The 22,650-nt window shown below is 39.0% G+C and overlaps 2 protein-coding genes across 3 annotated transcripts in view; one reads left to right on the forward strand and one right to left on the reverse strand.

Moving 5' to 3' along the window:
- Window positions 1–5,725: 5,725 nt before the first annotated feature.
- Window positions 5,726–13,295, reverse strand: LOC119738377. 2 transcript variants are annotated; one of them, XM_038213251.1, is made up of 4 exons: window positions 13,124–13,295; window positions 10,127–10,643; window positions 9,132–9,288; window positions 5,726–7,836 (listed from the first exon to the last, which is right to left on the reverse strand). In XM_038213251.1, exons 2-4 carry the CDS (start codon window positions 10,479–10,481, stop codon window positions 6,978–6,980), a joined length of 1,371 nt encoding a protein of 456 aa, XP_038069179.1. In that variant the 5' UTR covers window positions 10,482–10,643; window positions 13,124–13,295; the 3' UTR covers window positions 5,726–6,977. The 2 variants fall into 2 exon arrangements, with proteins under 2 accessions (XP_038069179.1, XP_038069178.1); XM_038213250.1 differs by having other exon boundaries at window positions 9,132–9,303.
- A 170-nt stretch (window positions 13,296–13,465) lies between these two features.
- LOC119736650 (serine/threonine-protein kinase STK11-like) overlaps window positions 13,466–22,650 on the forward strand; it is a 60,285-nt gene continuing 51,100 nt past the window's right edge. Inside the window, exon 1 of the mRNA XM_038210666.1 lies at window positions 13,466–13,951. Within this exon, the coding sequence (XP_038066594.1) occupies window positions 13,608–13,951 (344 nt within the window). The 5' untranslated portion in view covers window positions 13,466–13,607. The remainder of the gene's footprint in view (window positions 13,952–22,650) is intronic.

The following is a 22,650-nucleotide window of genomic DNA, read 5'->3' on the forward strand; positions in this document are numbered from 1 at the left end:
TTTTTGCTTTTTTTCTCAAAAAGTGTTATATCCACTGAGCTGAAATTTTAATAGTTCAGGTTTTGAATATTCTTCGTTGGATTTTGAGTGGTGTTATTATTGGAAACGAACAAAATTCATGAACAGCAAATGATCCTATATGCTTATCAGAAACGGCACTGACTATTTGAAAATCATTATGTCAAACCAGGAATTGATTACAAAAAAAGTTTAAATAGTATGACTTGTTGAATTATGTGTATAAAAGTAAATGCATTGATGTTGTCCAGAGCTGGTGCTCTGAATAGGCAAAAGACTGAAATAATGAAAAGCTTTTAGCAACAAACTGCTAAATCATGTTTTTTGGGCTGGTTGACTGCTCTTGAAGTTTGGAAAAAGTTTTTACAGGGTGAGTAAAAAAAAACGAAACCCAAATGGCAGGACCAGTTTTTGATTGAAGTTTTGCCTGTAGCACTTTCAAAATCTAGGATATGAAAGCTCAATCAAAGAGCTTTCTTTTAGTACAAGAATCATTCAAATCACCCATGTACTTTTCAAGTTACAGAATTTTGAACACAAACACCGTTTTAAAGTTCTGTCCACGGATCACAAAAAGGGTAAGTCTTCTTTCAGCAAATTGAAACAATTCACAAGCTAATAATGACCGGGCTTTCATATCCTAGATTTTGAAAGTGCCACAGGCAAAACTTCATTCAAAAATTGGTCCTGCCATTTGGGTTTCGTTTTTTTTGTACTCACCCTGTTTTAAAAATTATCAGAATTCTAAATACGCCATCTAGTGTTAATTACTTCTTGTCAAGATGAATTTGCCAAACAGGTTTCACTGCATGAAACATGAGGACATTCTGAAAATTTTCGTCAGGTGTGTACCTCCAGCTATTTAAAAAAAAAAAAGGAATTTCTTTTAATAATTATGCAAAAATCGTTAAGCGTTTCCAATTTATATTTAGGGAGACAAGGATGTCCTAATACGTTGTGGTTTATAAAATGATTGTTTTACTTTGTTTTATTTTTACAGAAAAATTATAACATCAAATTCGTTTCATTTTAATCTCGTCTGCATTTGAAAGTGTTAAGTTTCTGGAGGGTGTAACTAACTTGCTATTATTTTTATTTGTAATAATTTGATAGAGGTTTTCTTTTGAGGTGTTTGAACATTTAATTGGACTTTTTCATGCACCTATTCAAAGGTTCAATTTGTATCATTAATTTACATTCGTTACAATGGTCTTATTTTGGATGCAGTTTTAAAATGGGCAGAATTTTTTTCAGTCAAAATTTCCTGCGACACTCTGGAAATCTAGCCAAATGGGGAAAAGAGTCCCAATGACAATCACATTTGTTTTGAGTTGCGACCCCAAAACCCTGGTTATGGGTCTGGTCGCCATTACCAGTGACCAGGCCCATAAGTGGTTTTAAACCAGACGTTTCAAAGTACTCCACCACACAACTTTTCCCATTCATAAATACCTTTTTGGTCAAAAACTTCACAAAATGTCAAAAAAATGACAAAATTCCGAGGATATATTACTCTATTCATATTAAGGTGGAAGTTGCGTCGGGGTGATGTAAATGAATATTAGGTTTTGCCCTTCACCGACGTACAATTGCAGTACCCGCTGCTAAATATACATCAGATTCGAACCAGCCAACCGATCCCGCAAGTTCGGTGGTCAAGTGGTAAGACGTCTGCACTAGAAAGCAGGAGGTCGTGGGTTCGAGTCCCACCCAAGTGATTTTGTCCACTCTCACTCGGGAGGTAACACACTTGAGTATACAGTGTTTAAACGTCGGTGAAGGGCAAAACCTAATATTGATGTTTTACTCGATGTTCAGGCCATGTTCAACACCGCGTGTAGTCCGCGAACGCGTTGGCTCAATCACTCATTCTCCTTACACGGAGATCATATCAGTGTTTCTCAAGCACCCGGTGGTAGTAGGCGCGACGGTGCACACTGCGCGCATGTGATGCTGTGTGCAGCATCTCGCAGCCAGTTTTAAATATCGCTGATCGATGTTTAAAAGGCGGTTTAACTTATGACCAACCACGTGACACGTTCTCGACCAATAGGAATGGGTAAACTGTCTCGGGTATTTGTGAATAACCTTTTCAAATCATTTAATTAATAACCCTAAGCCCTTGGGTATATTTACTAGAAAGTATCCCGAATCCGCCAAAATCCATCAATTTTGCCATGCACAAAAAATGTGGTGGCCAGTGAGTCCATCAGAATCCACCAGTTAGCCGGGAGAAAATCTGTTGAGATCCTGAATCCATCAAAGTCCCCCAACTGCTCAATATGGAGGTATCTTGAATCCATCAAAAACCTGCAGTACCGCTAGGCTTCATGTCCTGAATCCATAAAAAAACCCAACTTTTTCGATATGGAGGTATCCTGAATCCGCCAAAATCCCCCGAAACAGGGGTGTGGATTTTGGTGGATTTTGATGGATTCAGGTACGTTAGGGTTAAAGTTCCTAGATTTCAAAACGTGTTGGAAGATCATCGCATTGTTACATGTGCTGTGCCACATTCTTGTACTATTTTTTTTTTTGACGGTAAAAAAAATTATAGTTAATCCTGCCTTGCCAATTGTGTGTAAATACATTGAGATTACAACCAAAGCATTATTGTACATATTTTGCCAAAAACAGAAATTTGAAAAAAAAAAGATTCCCTACAGCAAATCAGATCAAATTATAGATGCACACTTTTTCAAGTACCTTCTGTTTAAACAGCGGTAGTATTTCTGCTCGGGAACGTATCAGTGATTTTCTCGGATTAATTTCTTTCTTAAATCTCATGATAAAATCCATCAAAATCAGGAATAACTTTTAGTATGAATATCAGTGGTTAAAAAAAAAAAATATTAGTGACTTTATTCCTCATTTTGGTGGAGTCAGTCCTAAAGTTTCTTTGATGCAGTGAAGTGTTGCAGCATATGAACTTGCACTGAAGTGCTGTTTCCTTTTATTGTGCTCCCACAGTGTCTAAACAAATGTGACTGGCTCTGGCAAAAGCAGGCTTTTGGTGTAAGCATTAGAAAACGGGGGCTGTGTGTTGATGAGAATCTGTGGAGAATGATCTAGCATGTTTCCGCACGGAAACTGTATGTTTTCTTTAACAGAGAGTTACATGCTAATGTATTACGTGCACTTCTATCATGTACAGGAATGGGAGTGAAAGTGAAAGCACTTTGCACGGAAAGTGAAACTTGGCCACCGAGCTATTTTGGTGCCATGTTTGTCTCAGATGTATAAATCTGGAACTAGTCCAAAATTTGACGTTGCTAAAATCCACAAAAGAGTGTCAATTTCCGTTTCGGGTTGTAGTGTCAAAACAGTACCTTGTATTTAAGGAAATAGCTATTACTGATTTCAGTAATGACTGTTACTTTTTAATTCAGCCTTATCCTGCATTTTTATGCCAAATGGAGTAGTCCGTTTTATTATGTGTATGTAAAGAAAGAACGTTTGTAACAAAACCTGATCTGTAATGAAGGAATAAACTGAAGATGTGGATATAATGGAAGTACATGTGTGCAGAGTGCGTTCATGCGTTGGCTTCATTGAATTACACATTTGCTGCAATTTTGGTAATTCTTCGTTGTTTTCCTTATTGACTTTCCCAAGTTACCTACCACATGACAACAAATAACTGATACATCAAAAACAGAATTATTTTCATTTTCTTTTCTTTATTTCAGGTTCACCTCTAATCGTTTGGGTCAGAAATACATATGCATGTTGGTATTTCTAAATTATATAAGAATGGTTTTAAAGTACAAATGTAACTGTGCATAAAAATGCTTAGGCCAATACATTTTTGCGTATTAACGCTATAGTCCATCATTTGCAGCAATCCGAAAAGTAACTGGCGTAATTATTGTTGAAAAACATACTTGGTTGAAAGATAGTAAGTGGACTTAACTCCCTTTGAAATTATTCTTTCTGGCAAGCTGTCATTTTGAAGTAATCAACGAAAGAAGGCCTTTCCAACAGTGCGTCTTAAGACGCACCGTAGGAAAATTTAAATTAGTAGTTCGTTTTGTTATTCGGCGAAGCGCGCGTAAGCATTGGCACGACGCACACGCGGTTGCTATAATTCGTTGGATCAGTGCGCGACATTGCGTATAGCTCAATCGGCTCAGTGAGAACGCGTCTCGGATGCTGAATTCAGGCCAAAATTCAAAACATGATTCAGCAACTTTTGATTTGAAATTGAGATCCTAGAATGCTGTTTTTCTCGGAATATACAGCTGAAGCTGAGCTGAAACTTCATCAGGTTAGTTGTTCAGTATTCTTCATTACATTTTGAACACTTTTGTTGCTTCAAACGAACAAAATGCACAAATTACCAATGATGGACTATATCTTTAATGATAACACCCTAAAAATTATCCAAATAGGTAGGTAGGACAATTATTTTAGTTATAATTTTTGTTTGTCGGTCTATACTTGCTTTGTTTACTTTATGTATCTTTAACAGTATTCTGTTAAGTTATACCCTGTTTAATCATTTACACAAAAAAACTCGCATAGGGAAGACGTTAATTTTCAAAATATACTTGCTTTAAATTTTTTTGGCAAAATATGGCAAACAACAGTTTGAGGTTGGCGATTTGGCCGCAAAAAAAATCCAGGTAGGTCATGTTCCTGCAAACACTCATTGTTTTTGGTCTTGTTACATGACTTTCAAGTTATCATCCAGGGCGTTGAGGCGTTTTTCTATTTTAATCATCACATCAAAAGTTAGCACTGAATCCTTCAGTTTGGATGCTTATTTTAAATTTAAAACACTGACACCTTGCACCTTCAGCTTGATAAACACACCGATGTTCTCTGTGCACGAGATGACAAAGAAAGCATAGCCTGGTCTGTCCTCTGATCACATATTATTGCACTAGTTTGCATATACACCGGAGCTTTGTGTTCAACCAGGCTAGGCTTGCATATTCAGCAAGTCCCGCATACATTAACTACTGAACGGTCCATTAATTTCAATCTGTCTGCCTTTCTTTTCAACTGGTATCATGCTTGTTCACAGCTCAATTTGTGTATGCTTATAATAAAAATGGTCAGAAATGCCATATTGCTTGTCTTCAATTAAAAGTCTAGACTTTTGTAATGTCTATTTTAATCATAAATTGTTGGTGAAGTTGTCTCATCTGAAATGCACTTAAAATGTTTTGGCAAGAAAATGGTCCAAAATGTTCAGATATTGCACGTTTTATTTTTGGTTCATTTACAAAATTGTCACCAGACATAATATTGTTTAACCCTGTCTAATGTATAGGGTGAGTAAAAAAAAAAGCAAAACCCAAATGTCGGGACTTCTGTTTTTGTAAATTTCCGCATGTAGCACTTCCAACATCTAGGATATTAAAGCCCAACTTATAAGCTTTCTTTTGGTACAAGAATCATTCAAATCACTCTTGTACTTTTGAAGTTACGGAATTTCAAACACAACCACCGTTTTAAAGTTCTGTCCACGGATCACAAAAAAATGTGTGTTCTTTCAGCAAAACTAAACAATTCACACCCTATGCGATTTGTTTTCTTTTTGCTGAAAGACCACTAACCTTCTGCCGATCCGTGGACAGAACTCTAAAACGGTAGTTGTGTTTAAAATTCGTTAACTTCAAAAGTACATGAGTGATTTGAATTTTTTCTGTACTAAAAGAAAGCTTATGAATTGGGCTTTTATATCCTAGATTTTGAAAGTGCTACATGCAGAACTTCACTAAAACAATGGTCCCGACATTTGGGTTTTTTTTTTTTTTTTACTCACCCTGTAAAGCACACATATTACTTTCTTTGTTTTGGGAGTTAGAGTGATAACTATTTCACATTGTGTTATGCATACATGTACATGTCTTTATGGTCTAACTTCAGCTCACCATATTGCAAGAACAATTGGAGAAGGAAAACTGAAAACAAAACTCCACTTAAAAAGAAAATAAAACAACACACATGTATAATCTTAAAATTGCGAAAACTAAATTATCAAGGATTCAAACCAACCCAACCTTTCTTTTCAAAATCAGTTGTACAACAATGTAATTCTCTACAGATTTCAATGGATAGCACACATAATTTGTTCGGATATTACAACTTGTTTGGATATTACACATAATACTGTACAATAAATAAGTGTGATATTACAGCATTTAAGGGTCTTTTAAAATACTGTTGAATTTGTCAATGGAATTGCACAAGAAATATCAGTATTCCTGCTTACTAGGAACCATGACTTAACCTGAAAAAGAAAAAACATTTACAGCTGCTAAAGAACAAGACTGAATAACAGTCATTTTTAGATGATACTTCGAAAAAATTCCTACTTTTCTTCGGACATTTAAAGAAAAGTACTTTGGGAAAGAGTTTCCTATCTGGACATCACTTGACACCCTGTGCACAAACCCTATGAGACTGGTCTGAAAAATTCTAATTGTTTTTTTTTTCAGTCAATGATTCAATATTTTCCTGCTATATTTGACTTTTGTAGGTTATTGCTTTCTGATGGCTGATATGTCACTGCAGGGAAAAATTAGTGATGTCCATGTATGGAATTCTTCCTGTATATACCGTGTAATTTTTGAAGTGTTGCGTAGCAAAATCTTCACGCATGTATTTAGTCAAAGATCTTTAGCCTTAAGAAATAAGGGTTCATGGTGAAAATTCACAGATAGGATTTTTGGCAACTTATTTTGGCGACTACTACGTGCACAATTACCCCCCTCATTGCTGCAAAAAGAATGAGAAGACATACAAAACACCATTCTCAAAGTTCACCTGTGCTCATGTGAAGACATTACAAGTTCGACACTATCAGATGAAATGTGTTGGACTAGTGTGCGCATGCACGTAGACCTTCAATTTGCGACTTGCGTAACTGGGCAACATATTCCCTTCAAAGGTGTCTGCACCTTCAAAGGTGTCTGCACCAAGTCCATTGGTTTTCACACTCAAATAGGTCAAGACCACATGGGACTGCAGAGGATGTAATCCCGAAGTTTCTGAGGAAGAGGCAGCTTGCCAACCTTGTTGAGCGGAACGTGTCGCAGGATCTTGATCCGGCACAGACTCTGTAGAGATGATGCCTGTTGGAGACGCCAGATTCGGACGAACCCGTCCATGGATGCCGCGGCCAAGTGAGATGCATTGTGGGTAAAGGACAACCGGAGCACCGTGGGATAGAGCCCGGTTGCCGGCTGCCGTTTCATGGAGAAGTGTACGCACTGATCAGCTCCGTCCAAGACCAGCAGGGTATCCCCGTTCCTAGAGTCGAAGAGTCCAATCTTGGCCTCCGAGCAGGCCACGGCTAGGGTGTTACCCTCCTGGTTGTATTTCAAAGAATCAGGGCTCCCGAAGGAAGACCGAAGGCGTGCCTTCCAGACGTGAGTTCTCCTTTCAAGGTTGCACACCACAAGCGTGCGGTCATTTCTGCAAGCCGCTAGGACCTGGTGTCCGAACCGGGGGTCAAAGTCGAATGTGCGGGGGTTGGAAAGTCCGGACAGCTGCCCGCACACCCCGGGCAGGGCGGCACGGTACAGGGTCAGGCCACACTTCCTGGCCACGAAGAGCTCTCCCGAGGAGCTGCTGACTGCTATCATCTGACTGTCTGGGGAGAAGCGACACTCCAGCTGCTCGGTGTTGGCCCGGCCCTGCTGGTCACCTTGAAACTCCGGGAAGATGTCATGGCAATTGGCTTCCTTGTATGAGTAGAAGTACTGGATGGAGAAGACGTAGAGCTGGAAGCAGTGCCGCTGTTTTGTGATGGTAGCAATGAACATCTCGTCAGGTGACATTGCGCAGAAGTGGTAGATGCCATACCTTCAAAGACAAGTTCTAAGTTATTTATCAAACCAGAGAAGTGAACAATCCCTGCATTTTTAGCCTGCTTTATAACAGACCTACCTTCTACCACTATAACAAGCACCACCTTACAAAACATTTGGCCATAAAGGACATCCCCATGGTCTCCCAATTTTATAAATAATTGTACAAAGCATTTTCAAAACCACCATTGCAAATGACTGGTTTAAAGACCCAATCTTTTTTGCTAAGGTGATGTGCAACTGTACCCATCTTTGGTAACTGTCTTTTACACATTCCAACTGAGATCCAATTAAAATTTCCATCAGAATTTTCTCAATGTTGACAAACATGCTGTGACATTGGCGATGTGAACAATGGCCAATCCAAAGTTTCAATCTAATGTGTGTCTTGAACACTTTGTTGAGTTGTGAGTATTTTTCCTGAGTTTGAAGTCAAGTCCGTCACAAGTTCATCTGAAATCAGGTCACAAGTTTAATCACAAGTCAATTGAAAAGTATTAAAGCTATAGTCCATCATTTGCAGCCATCTGAAAAGTAACTGGCGTAATTATTGTTGAAAAACATACTTGGTTGAAAGATAGTAAGGGGACTAAACTCCCTGTGAAATTATTCTTTCTGGCAAGCTGTCATTTTGAAGTAATCAACGAAAGAAGGCCTTTCCTACGGTGCGTCTCGGACGCTGAATTCAGGCCCAATTCAAAACATGATTCAGCAACTTTTGATTTGAAATTGAGATCCTAGAATGCTGTTTTTCTCGGAATATACAGCTGAAGCTGAGCTGAAACTTCATCAGGTTAGTTGTTCAGTATCCTTCATTAGATTTTGCACACTTTTGTTGCTGCAAACGAACAAAATGCACAAATTACAAATGATGGACTATATCTTTAACAGGGATGAACAATTACAAAGGAACAGTTGCCAATCCAGGGCTTTGGATGGAACGTATGCCCTTCCCCCTGTGACCACATTTTGTCAAGGCCATTTTTCATTTGAGAGAGCCCTTCCCCCCCCCCCTCCCCCCCCCCCCCCCCCCCCCACCGGATCTGCCTTGGTCACACTTTATTTGAACATCTTTGACTTGACTTAGGACTGGCTTGACTTGTGATAGACTTTGTGATTGACTTCTGAAGACTTGTGATGAATTTGAGCATAACAGTTTTGAAGTGAGGGTTTTTAAGATTGGTGTGTTTTGCAAGTTATTGATCTGTCTGCAATCTGATGATAAATACTGTGCTATGTAGATGTTCAAAAGGGGGGAGGGTGTGAAAAAATACACAACCTTTGGCGTACCTGAAAAATACCTCTCGCTTGTAGAACTGTTTCACGTCGTTGATGTTGCGCATGATGATGCCGTTGGATTCCAAGTAACAGACGAAGCTGCCGTCGGGCGTCATCTGACAGTGAGGCTGATGCAGGCTGCTCCTGCGGTGGATCTCGGTCGCGCACCCTGCCAAGGAAGACACTGACGTAAGAGAACATGCAAGTCACATGGGTGTCGGGAGGACGGAGCTAAGGATAGAGTAGGTGGGGGGGGGGGGCATGGTGCCTCTTTCCTTTGGTTTGATGTATGAAAATCTGTAAAATTTCACTTTTAGAATATCTTAAATTTTTGTTCAGTGCCTGTCCAAAAATTCCTTTGACACTGTTCATTGTGACAAAAAAACCTTGAGTCAGTTTTGTTTCTTCTTGCTTAAAGCAAACGAAGTCGTGGAATTTGCAAGAAGTAAACAATTTATTTTAATTCCAAAAAAGAAAAAGGACTGAAAGACAGAAAAAAAAAAAAAGACCAGCAAACAAGCAAATAAAATATAGAAAAAAATCACAATGAATCTAAAATTTACTCCAACAATTCTGTCCATTCTTTATGACGAAACTGAGAGTGAAATGTTAATAACAATAATAATAATGTGTATTTATAAAGCACATTTATCCACCAGCATTGGTGCTACATTATTATTACCCTGCTCATTGGGCAAATGAAACATTCCAAAGACAATCTCAGCTCCCTGGGGAAGACAGCTTGATGCTGCCATTTTGGCACAAAGCAGCTAACATCAACCACAATAACCATCTCAGCCCTCACAGATACCCATTTACTCCTGGGTGGGGAGTGGCCATAGGTGATAAAGTGCCTTGCCTAAGTGCACACGCTCCCAGGGCTGGACTCGAACCCACAACCTGCAGAATTACCCACAGACCACAAATTCAATGCCCCAGACCACGAGGCCATGGCACTCCACAAGTCTTGACCCATCCAGATTCTTTAAGACCGTTTTTATTCTTACCACTGTTCTCTTTGCCCAAGTTCCAAACATTAATGACCCCGTTGGTGGTGCAGGGCGGCAGGTTGGGCGGTAACCTCTGACCCCCGAGGTCGTGCAGGGCCACGCAGGTCAGCAGCTTGGAGTCGTCGAAGGGTAAGAACTCGCAGTCCACCCACCACCTGACGGCCGGGAGGTGGCCGAAGTCACCGCAGGGCCGCAGGACACTGGTCAAATCCACTGCCTTGACCACGCGGCCGGACTGGTCCGAGCAAACCCGCTTGGGCTCGGAAGGGTAAGGCACCCAGTGTCTGGAGGGCAGTTCCCTTTTGCTCTTGTAGTGAGCTTGCTTCTTGCTTCTTGACATGGACCCACCCATCTCTGTATTTGAATCAGCCAGCTAGTTGCTGGCAACTTGACCAAGAGAAAATCTGGAATCCTCTGTTGCACTTTTGGTTTAGCTCTCCTGATATGGTGTACGTGACGCTCAACGCATTCACATCTTGACTGTCTGTTTCATGCTGGACTCAAGTCTCCATCCCTGCCATGAAAGAAAAAGCGGGCAAATTGTAATTAAACATATTTGATTTTCTCCTGATGACGAACAGAGCATACTGTTCGTAACGTCGAGTTAATCCAACTGGTTCTCTTCAGCACCACACATACTCACAAAAGAGATATTTCCACATGGTGTTACCGCAAACCTCTCACTTATTTTATTTGATTTTATTAGCAAAACTTATAATCTTGTCGTTCACATAATCACTGCCACAGACAATCACATTAATCCTTCAGTTGTGATGTGCTCATTACTTTACGAAATATTTTCAATGCTTTTGAAAAAAATTGACAAAAACAGATAACAAAAAGTGTATGGCATACATGTACAAGTAAACACACAGACAAGAAGGAAGTTTTTTGTCAGTTATTATGTTTCACTGTTTCATATTTGAAAAAAAAGGCACTGTTAATGCCATTTCATCTTCACACGAAAGCAAAAGTGAAGCAGATTTGTTTTTTGTTTTTTACTGATGACGTACTTGTACTTTCATTGTATTCGTTGATACCCTGGGAAATTACCTTGGCTTTCAAATTCAGGAGAAGCGTGTATCAGGCTTAAAACTGTGGCAGTTTGTTTTTCTAAAACTGTCCTTTATTTTTGCCTCTATTGAAATTTGTCAGTGTTTTATGGAAGAGTAAAACTTAAAGCCTACATTCTTGGCTGTTGAGGAAAAGTCATTTGTTCAGAGTTCCTAATTAATCCCAGATTGCCTTACCTAAAATTAGTGGCACAGAAATGATCTAGGATGTTGTGTACTATCTTGACTTTGATAAAAAATAAATAAATAACAGCAAAAAATAATAATAAATAAAAATCAAATTTTGATGAATTATTCAATCAATGTGGATTTTGAAAAACAAAGATGTGACTAACACTGCCCCTTTCACACAACACGGTATATATTGATTGTGTGTGTCCTGCCATTTCCTTTTTGCCATAATCCCTTTGTTTCATACCTTATCAAAACATTGATTAAAAGCAGTCAGCCCCCCCCCCACAAATTTGTAATTCCCTCAGGTACCCCTCCCCCTCCCCAATTAAAAAAATACTGAAATTTGCCCTTCGCCCAAAAAGTGTCTTTTTAAGACTAATTAAACCAAAAGAGGAATGTAGATAACTAGTTTTTAACTCAATGCTAATTCCCTTCACTGTACGGATTTATGAAATATGAAATATGAATATCTGGTGAGGTCTGGTTCCCTTCCAGTAATAATTCAAATTTCGAATTTACAGCAACTGCCTGGCCAGTCAGCCCATTAATCTTTGGGAAAATTGTTGTTGGGATCCATTTTTTGATGCCAAAATGCTGGTTTTCCTCCCCTGTCCCTCCCCCTTGGCACCCCCCCCCCCACCCTAAAAGTAAAAAAAATGCTGAGTGCCCCCCCCCCCCCCCCCCTGAAGAAATCCTGGCTATGCCACTATAGCCAGCACAATATGAGACAAAGGGGTACCCCCATGTCCCCATACCATATACACAGGCCTAGACTAGCCCCCCCCCCCAAGATATCTCAAAAGAATTCCTGAGATTCTAGTAATACAATGACCAACACAAAAGAGGGGGGGGGGGTTCCTTCTGTCCCATATCTTGCTAAATATGTCCGCCACTGTACCCAATACTTAGAATTGACCACAAGGAAATATGGACTCAGTCCAGTGTGGTCAGAAGATAAGACAAGCAGCTGTTATCTCCATGTGCACATGCAGGAAATATGCCGACAGCTGTCTGTGTAGCTCACTGGAGTTCTTTGTGTCTATTCTCTTGAGAATGTTCAGCCATCAACACAGCATCCACTTTTATAAATTTAAAATATAAGGAAAAATTAGAAGGCACTTTGTTGTTTCGGTTTCCCAACAATGGAATACTTAACTTTATCTGGTATTATCTACGAGGTAATGTTTTGGCTTCTAATTAAACAAAAGATTTTCAAAAGGAACATGCCTTTGAAGGTTATGGAAGGATACATGTTCGTCTTGATATTTTCAGAGACATGGTAAAAAAAATCACAAAGCATAAAACCATGAAACTAAAAGCACCTTTCTAGGCCCCCAAAGCGATACCTAAGTTCTGCAAATATTTATAAATGTATATGTTTTGAAATATATTATTAACCTAAATTATAAGAGAGTAATCAATTTTCTCTAGAACTATATTTGTAATTCATCATTGAAAAATGAATAAAAAAGACAAAGATGTGTACAATTTTAAGATGAGTGAGGGTGAAGAATCATATTATTTTGATTTTCAATGCATTTTCATTTTTAAGAATCCACCTAAATTTCCAAGCGCAGCCTAGTTAATTATGCTGGTAGTGCGATGTCGTGCGATATTTTTGTTAGAATCATTTGTAATACTTTCATGAATAAATATGACGCTGCTGCGGTATTTTAAATATTTGGGATTTCTCCTCATTTTAGAATCACGAGTCTTAAAAATATCTACAATAAAAAGCATGACTCACCTGAATGAATTCTTGAAAATCATGATATTCTTCGCTTTATAAAATCCCTGATGATTCTGTCGATGTCTAGCACAACAAAGCAGCTGCTAGCTCACTTTGCACAAGAGCGGGCGCACGAGCAGTACACGATTTACTAGTGGCACGCGCACACAAAGCCCATACAAGGAAATGACATTCACGATTTCTATGCACCTGGCACGCGCCTATGCGCTGATTCGACAGGGTGCTATTACGCATGTAAAATAATATGAATATTCATGATCTCTCATTTGAATATAGAATCACTGACCTATTTTTTTTTCCAGAATGAAAATATGCGGTGGTGGTCACATGACGCGCTGCACGTAAACCTCGTTTTCAATTAATAAACAACATGGCGACAGAACGGCCGTGTTCTCCGTAAACGCGTGTGCTTGTTGACATCGTCAAGGTGGGCAAATGCAGCTCTTTTTCTCCACAACGCTGCCAAAAACCACTTGGACTTATGATGGTAGATCAAGCGGTATTAGATAATTACCTTGATTGCGATGGCACTGAGCGTATTCCCCGGCACTGGTCGCAAGATGTCGACCAAATGGACTTCTTGTTGGACGAAGACACCCACCCGTTCCTGCCGCACCGGGTGGACTCGGCCGACATTATCTATCAGCCGCGCAAGAAAAAGGCGAAAATGGTCGGCAAATATCTCTTCGGTGACGTCCTCGGAGAGGGCTCCTATGGGAAAGTTAAGGAGGTCTTGGATTCAGAGACTCTCCGCCGGTTGGCCGTGAAAATCCTGAAGAAAAAGAAGCTCCGGAGGATCCCAAACGGCGAGCAGAACGTGCAAAGGTACGGTAAAGAAGAATGGGCAGGGTCGGTCGGATGACAGTGCGCTGCGCACGGCGGTCCGCGGGCATGACGGACCGTTCACCCCGCACGTAGACACACTGGCCCGCGCTGTTTCTGTCATTAGTGGAGTTCCTTGCGAGTGAAAATTTATCAAAAAGCTAGGTCCTAGTCCTTGTACTATGTATTTGCCAGATTGTAGTACAAGCATGCCAGATTGTAACAAACCCTACATGCATGACTTGACGGCTACATTTTGTCTTAAATCATGTAAATTATTAAATAATGATAGACATAGTGAGAGGCAGGACAATTTTGGCAGTGCTTATAATTTATGTGTTTACCAGTTTCAATCGAAATGTGAAAGCCCTAAAAAAGAGTACAAAATCACGCTCATAATGCTTTTTCTACTACATGGGTTTCTAATTTGGGACAACTCAATTGTAACAAATTTTGGGGGAAGATGACCTTTAGTTTTGGTTGGAGAAACATTTCCAATTTAGCGTACTTTTGGTAAATTTATGAATATGAATTACATAGACCTAATAATATTATTTGAAAGTTTCACAGTTTCATTGATTCTAATGCACAATATCTGCCGACCAATTTTCCTTATTCTTAATTGATTGATATTTTGGAAAGAATGTTTCATCCTGATGCCACTTTTTTTCATTATCTCAATGAAGGTTACTTATTGCAGACATGTTAAAAGACATGAATCTGGGACTGAGAAACATTTCCAATTTTGTTAGAAAATACTTTAAAAATGCACTCGACTCTCGACAGACTTTGTACACAACCAAAGAAGTGGCGTCAGGATACTACATTCTTTCAATTTTTTTAAGGGGGGGGGGGGGGAGGATAGAAAAAAAATAATCACATTTTTGTACAAATACTTTTCTGGAGCTGCTGAATAATGATTTCTTCCTGATTTTCCACAACAATTTAGTGTTTTCTTTTCAGATGAAACTTGTAAGGGCCTATCGCACAATGGAAAGGCCTGGTTTTTAATCTTTGAAAAATATGCATCCAGTACCTTCAAAATTGATACCGCACCATTGGGCCTCTATTGCTTATTAGCATACCCTGTTTACACTTTCTGGGATTTGTGTATAATTTGTATTTTTTATCAGATAAAGTGAGTGGGGTTTATCAGTTTTTGTGCAGGCAGGGTTTAATAATTAAACAGGTATTTTTATTTCATGAAACACTTCAGATAAATATATGTGTATGTGAGTTCCCATTTTGAATTCTTAACTTGCAAAAAGTCATATTGAATACCATATTTTCCAAGTCTTTAAGAATAAATTTGTGTTTACACACACAGAAGAGAACCATTTTAACCAGAACTCGGTTTTCCTCAAGTGTCAGGGCCTGAGTTCACGAGTGAGGCAAGGGTTGTCTGTAAAATAAAAGAGGAGGTGAGGGTGGCATGGGGGGGGGGGGGGGTTCCTTAAAATACACGCATATAATTCCAGTTGTGTTTAGTACAAACAATATTCAATTTAATAACACCTGTTTACTACTGTCATCTGCTGCGATTCACAGCTTATGTAATATTAATTGAACAGCTGGTATTTCACAAAGGCTCCACAGTAGATGATATTTAAATTGGGTCCGATACTGAACTTGAGATCCAAATGCAAGTTGGGACACGATAGTCATATTTGTGCCATACCTTTATGGCTAGTACAGAGGCATTTCTATAGGTTGCCGGAAAATCAACAACGTTTTATAATGGAAATGTAAAAAAAGGAATTAATAATACAGGAGTCTTATAATTATACAGTGCACATACGGTACACGTATCTACCAACAATTAGGTACTCAAGGCGCTGGTAATTATTTCTTTTTTAAAGAATTGCAGTAGAAAAAGCAAGATTACAAACAATATTTAGTCCGAAATTCAAAAACGGCATCCGGAAATTGGGCTCAAAGCTCCATATACCAGTCTTTTTGAAAGTAATCTCAACAACGTTTGGAATACCACTACAGCAAATTCACTCCAACATATTCATCATTTATTATCTCATCAAATGCTATTCTTTTCTGTTATTTCCATTCTGCGACCACATGCCTTCTTTAAGTTAAGACCAGATTGGTTCTGACCAAGATTTGATGGGTCATATACGCCCTAGGCTTTGACTCGACCCTCAATTACAAGCAAAATTACAAGCAAGAAAAAGTGAGAGGCCTGAGTGTATAGAATAATGACTTTAGGCATTGCAAGTCACATGAGTGTACTGTGTACCTTAATACCAACAAGAAAACTGAAACCCATACTTAAAGGGTCCGTGAAATGAATTTTTCTCAGGAACACATTTTGTGCAACTTTCTACTCCTCTTAAATGCATAAAACTATTTGACATCCCTTTTTTATGTATTTTATTGAAAAGGGCACTTCTTTAGACATTTCAAATATTCAATGCTCTCTGGACAACTGAGGGTGTTGTGATGTCATTTCAGGAGGATAATGTACAGTTAAGGGGTTTTCTGTTCAAATTACGAACTCAAACATTTGCTCATTGAAAACATCTGTGAGAAAAGTTTGCTCATTGGGTTACTGCCATGTACTGACACAACAACGAATCACCACAGAAAAGAAAATTTACGAAAGCAAAATATCCAGAATACAATGTACTGGCAACTTTTTGTGTTGTGTAATAGCTGTAGCATTGAAGTTTCTGCCAGAAATGACATCCCACTTTTGCTCATGAATATGGAAATTTGCATTAGCATAAAACCCAAAAGTGCACTGGGCAAAATAAAAATTAAAAACAAGGTTAATTGGTACACAAAGATTGCATTAGAAAAATTAAATTGGATGGGCCCTTTTAAATTTGACTATACAAAATAACATTGTGGAAAAGGCATCTTTTCTAAACCACTTGGCTAAGTTATGCATAAATGTGCAGGTAACACTTTAACTGTACTTTGTGGAATTGCATCATCCATCATGCATGGAAACATCTGTACAAAGGTGAATGTGTATGAGAGACACAGGTGCATAGATGTATGTATTGTATTTCACACAGATTGGTACCAGGGTGACCGTTTTAGCCGAATTTTGGCTAAATTTGACCGAATTTTTCTTAAAATAACGAGTTTGACAGAAAATTTGACAGAATGGATTTTTTGGGCAGATTTCTGGCAGAATTCACCAAAAATGGTTATTTAACAGAAAAACAGCAAATTTGAAAAAAAAGTGGTACATTTTGTTTAAAAAAGAAAAATGTTGCCAATCTATTCAAGCAAACCCTTACATAATGGGACAGGTTTTCCTGGTCTAGCTGCTGAGGTTCACTTGGAACCGGATTTTGCCTGAAATTTACACAACTTCATAACATCTTTATGTGACTACAGACATGACAGATTGTTTATAATGTAATTTGAACCTTAATTATGGCAGTACTACAACATCCGCATGTGATTTTAAGTGTTTATAGTGTATTTCGAGTGATTCTGGGGAATTTGGCAGATTTTTGATTAATCTGACAGATTTTTGAAGTGCATTTAGCAGAATTTGGGCATGACCTTACGGTCACACTGATTGGTACATTTGATTGCAATGCACTTTTGTCACTCATTGCTTCTCTCCACCCAAGAGTAAATGGGTACCTATGAGGGCAGTGATGGTTATTGTGATTGAATTAGCTTGCTTGCGCCTAACAGGCAGCATCGAGCTGTATACTCCCCAGGGAGCTGAGATGGTATATGAAATGTTTGATTGGCTCAATGATTAGGGGTAATAATAATGTAAAGCGCTTTGATCTTAGTTAAAAGTGCTATATAAGAACCTGTTGTTATCATTATTATTATTAATGCATAGTTGCAGAAAATCAAATCGCATTACATTGCCCACCGTTCTTTGTAATGTACATGCAATGACTCCCCCCCCCCCCCTCTCAAGTTTAACATTAAAAATGAACCCGAGGAGACGTTTTTGTTTGGGGGCATCAAGAAGTGTACCCAAATGCAACACTGCCTGGTAAAACCTACCGACACATTCTTTGCAACAACAAACAAAGGAAAAGTAAAGTAAAGTCTTTCACGAGCCAATATGGCCCATCAGGCTGGGGTTTATCTCCTAAATATTTCAGTGGCATGAAGCAACTGAAACATTTCTCTTCATCGTCCCAAATGATACTTTTAGTTCTTCTTTCGGTCCACTCTACGCTTTTGCCAGGTAGTTTTATGACAGTGCAAAAAAAAAGAAAAAGACGCCATGTTTTCCAAGCGAATGTATAATTTTGCATACTGTGTGGGTGCTTCAGACAGGCAGTATCATTGATATGACGCCTTTTTAAAATTCATGTGGGTCATTCCATGAAGTTAAGGAACAGGCCATAATTTTCTGAGGTCGATTATAAAACAAGTTTTTCTTTGTTATGGAATGGTTATTTCCAAAACAAATGTCATTTGACAATAAGGCTATAAGATAAGCTTTTAAATGATACCATGCTCGATGATATTCAAAAATAACTTTCATACCAAAATTCTGTAAATGTTATGGCATCCAGCATAAAAAGTGAGGAAAAAGTGTGACAAAGATACCTACAGTTCAAAAATAACTCATTTTGAAAAGAAAACAAGTGGACTGGAGTTGAGGTTTTACACAAATTATAGCGAGAAATGACCCATGTACATTGTACATGACATGTTTGAACATGAATCTTTAGCTAATTATTATTTTCTGAAAAAATTCTTGACCCCTTTGACCTGCAGTGTTATCAACTGATAAGCTGGCATACAGACCTAATGTCGTAATGTCTGCTGAAATTGAATTCTGTGTGTGGTGAACAACATTGAACCAAGACTGAATTTTTTTTGGGGGGGGGGGGGTGTTTTGATCGTTCTTGAAAAAAGTTTGTACCTACTGGTATATGTACAGGTACATAATTTGCTTGTAACTTATGGAACATGTATACAAACATGGATGGATCTGTAACAAGTGTTTCAACTTCACTGCAAATTGTCTACTGAAACACTGTACTAGCATTTTTTTATTTTACAAGGATTTGGACTTGGAATTAGGCCAACTCTGCCCTTGGAAGGGTCAAAGTTGATCAGGAACAGGGTCTATCACGGCTATAGTGTTTCAATAAAGGTTGCAGTTGTGTTGATCATTGCAGATCACTTGACATGACAACTCCAGGTATCAAGGGAAAGTGCTGAAATCGTCCATTGCCATCTGGCTGGTATGCTCTGTGTATGATGACGCTCTATATTTAACTGCTTCCCACTCGCCTTTTCATCCGTTTATATTTTTTTGAATTTCAGTGTGTAGCACCCGAGAAATTGGTTTTTGGGTGATATATATTTTATACAATATTTGCTTTTTCTGTAAGTTTCAGAAATCGATGCATTTGGGGGTTAGTATTTTATAGCAAATATTGTTACCTTGACCTGTTGAAAGTTTTGCGTTCATAGATGCTGGAAAAACCTAGAACAAAATGCTGTTATTGCAGTCTGGTTCCCTTACCCTACTTCAGACGAAATGGGGTAATGTATAGACGTCAGGGAAATGTTAGGGTAGGGCACCAGACTAGCTGGCTTGCACCCGCTCACGGATGTGTAACCGATTGCAAACAAATGTGGGCTAACATAATTTGGTAAACTGGGGGCAGTATTTGAAAAAAAAAGTCAGTTTTTTTCCAACGATGGTCTGCCGACCATCATTGGAAATTGATACAAAAATTCCACTTTTCCTGAAAATGACAGCACACCAGGTGCCATGATTTCACAGGATGCTTGAAACTATTATTTACTTGCCTTCAAGTAAGGTACATTTCAAAATATCTTTGTAATTTGGTTTTTGATGTTTGCAAATGTTGTATTACCTTTTAAGTCTCAAATTATGAGAGCAAAACTACATTTGTTGGTTCCTTCAGTTATATTCTTGACAAGGAAAAGAAGGAGGAACGTGTTGAAGTGAGAGCAATGCCTTGCTGGTTCGCTTGAATCACCTGTTGACATTGCATGTATTTAAAGTGATAAATTCCCCCCTACTTTTTACTTGTTCAAAGTGACAAGTTAACTGGCATTCATGGTCATAAAATGAGGAAAGCATGAATTCACCATTCTAAAATAAGCATGGGTGAGGTTTGCCCAAAGTGTCCATGGCTCTCTCTTAAATGTTGTGATCTTTCAATCCATCTCAAAAAATGACCAGAAAAAATATTTTTCACAAAAAAATGGATGTCCTGTATCATAGCCCAAGAGGGGGTCTAAATTTATAAGATGAGTAGACACATGTGCATGTAGATCTATGGACATGCATCTTACTTGCACTGATGCAACAAGCCAATCCAATTTTCATATAAAAAAAAGTTGTGATTCACCAAATTTATACATCTCCTTTTTTTGGCTCAAAAAGTGCATGACCTGGGTATTCACAAACAGGTTACTGAATTTTCTCCATACTCTACAATTTGTTTAATGCTGTCATTGGAATTAACGAGAGAAAAAGAATCAGAAAGAAAGAAAATCAGCAAAATGCAAATTCCTGCCCCATTTAGGTTTCAACATGGAGGAGCCTTCCTCCATGGTTTCAAAGGTAGAGCACATTATTTGCAGCTATCCAAAAAGTAATTGACAAAATTCTTGTTGAAAATCTTACTTGGTTTAAAGAAAGTAATGGCACTAAACTCCGTGGGAAATGATTCTTTCTGGCATGCTGTCATTTTTAAGAAAACAATAATTTAAGAAGTCTAAAGACGCATTTTTGGAAATTTCCATTAGTAATTTGTTTTTAATCAAGGCTAACTGGACAAGGCTAATGCGCGCAGGTTGCTACAAATCGTTGGTTCAGTGTGTGACATCGCGTAGCTTGCAATCGGCTGAATGAGAACGTGTCCCAGACGCTGATTTCGGGCGCAATTCAAAACATGACTCGGCAACTTTTGAATTGAAATCAAGATCCTAGAGTATTGTTTTCTCGGAATATACAGCATTCACTGAGCTACAAACTTCATCAGGTCAGTTGTCAAGCACATTTTGAGCTTTTTTGTTGCTTCAAACGAAAAAAATGCACAAATGACAAATTTGTATCTTCAATAAGTCTTGCTTGCTCATATCATAGGCCTACAAAGTACATGTACATGTGTGTGCTTGTATAAGTACAACTACATGTTTACATGATCCCCAGATGATTATGCATGCATACAGGCTGGGCTTTACCCCAAAACACGCAGGTACACAATTTACCTGCATGGCCCAAGTTGGATTACACCTTATGCACATGTATCCCATTGGCCACACAACCCACCTTTAACCAAAGCAAATGTTTACATCTATTTTTAGAACCCAGTTGTTTGGGTTTGCCAGCAGATGGACATGACCCAATTCCTGTTGTGGGCCTGAGCCCCGTGGTCACATGGCTTGGCTAGTTGGCAGCTAGCCAAACACAAGGGGTCCCATAAATAATGAAACATTCTGAGTGTGTGTGTGGCTGTGTAGCCTACTGCTGTTTCCTGTTTTGTTGTTGATCATTTTCTTGTGGTCCAGGGTCCAGGTTTCTGCTCTGTTTTGACTGGCCTTGATGAAGTGGCCTATTGCATGTCAATGCATGAGCTAATCCAGAGCCCAGGGGAATGTTTTCTGAACCCTTGGGATTTTGTTGGTATTAATGATTTACTGGCGGTCTGGCCGCAAGAAAAATGCCAAATGTTACACGGTCTCTCAATAACTCATTGTCTTACATGGCTGGTCAGAGATTTCGGTAGCCAAATTGTTCTACATTCATTTGAGCATCACATCAGGTTTCTGTTCTGGTACCCCATCAGAAATGATGAACCATACTAATTTTAGTTTTATGATGCTGCCCAAATTTGTACTTGTGTTTAGCATCTTGCAATATTTGTTTCACCTCTTTTTTTAAAAGAAATTATGAAACTGTTAATATTTATCACAATAATTTGCACTGAACATAAATTAAAATCAATGACAAACACCTCAAAGATTTCCCTACACCCCAATATTTCTGCTTCAGTAAATTGCAACTAGGCCTATCCACTCCGTTCACAAGTACCCCCTCACCGGCAAACAAGGTACAGTTGGGGGTGACCGACTGACGCCATCTTGCCTGACTGCAATTTTGCCGCGACGCGCGGCCGTACCACTGCGTGTACATAGTACAAATCCCCTGGTGTACGTGCGTCACACACAAGGAACGGTGCGCGTCAACTAGCTAAATGTCCCGCCCATGGGACGTCGTTGCTAGGTAAAAGGGCGCCCTCTTTTGTTGGCGCACGGAGCCTATACATGCTACTGGTACGGTAGTTAACCAAGTTGAAACAGTATGAAGAAACATGAAATATTGTATGGTTGTTGATGAGAAACAACTTTTTTCTGGCTTTGGCTTTTGTTTATCAGTGTCAAATGTATTGCGCACCATAGCTGTAACCATGTGTGCTGGGCCCAATTTCACGGCGCTGCTTAACAGTTAGCAGAAAAGTTGTGTTTAGCATAGCAGAAAAATGTGCTAACCTTAAGCACTATTTCACGGCGTGGACGTGCTAATGGTTGCGCGTGTATGGAGATTTCTATTGTTACATCACTAAGTTAAGCAAATTTTTCCTCTGAAGTACATGTAAGCGTGCCTTTTGCTGTGCTTATGCTTACGGTCTTTGTGAAATAGACAAAGGCTCTGTTAGCAGAAAATTGTGTGCTTAGCAGCGCCATGAAATTGGGCCCTGCTTGTT

Source organism: Patiria miniata, unplaced genomic scaffold (assembly GCF_015706575.1).
Source record: "Patiria miniata isolate m_02_andy unplaced genomic scaffold, ASM1570657v1 HiC_scaffold_3, whole genome shotgun sequence".
Taxonomy (NCBI): Eukaryota; Metazoa; Echinodermata; class Asteroidea; order Valvatida; family Asterinidae; genus Patiria; species Patiria miniata.

What these genes read in the sequence shown, in the direction of transcription:
- LOC119738377 (XM_038213250.1), bottom strand. Translation starts at nt 10,481, where the DNA reads ATGGGTGGGTCCATGTCAAGAAGCAAGAAGCAAGCTCACTACAAGAGC. An exon ending in CTTGGGCAAAGAGAACAGTG is followed by an intron (nt 9,304 to 10,126) that starts GTAAGAATAAAA and finishes CTCTTACGTCAG; the next exon opens with TGTCTTCCTTGGCAGGGTGC. An exon ending in AAGCGAGAGGTATTTTTCAG is followed by an intron (nt 7,837 to 9,131) that starts GTACGCCAAAGG and finishes TTGTCTTTGAAG; the next exon opens with GTATGGCATCTACCACTTCT.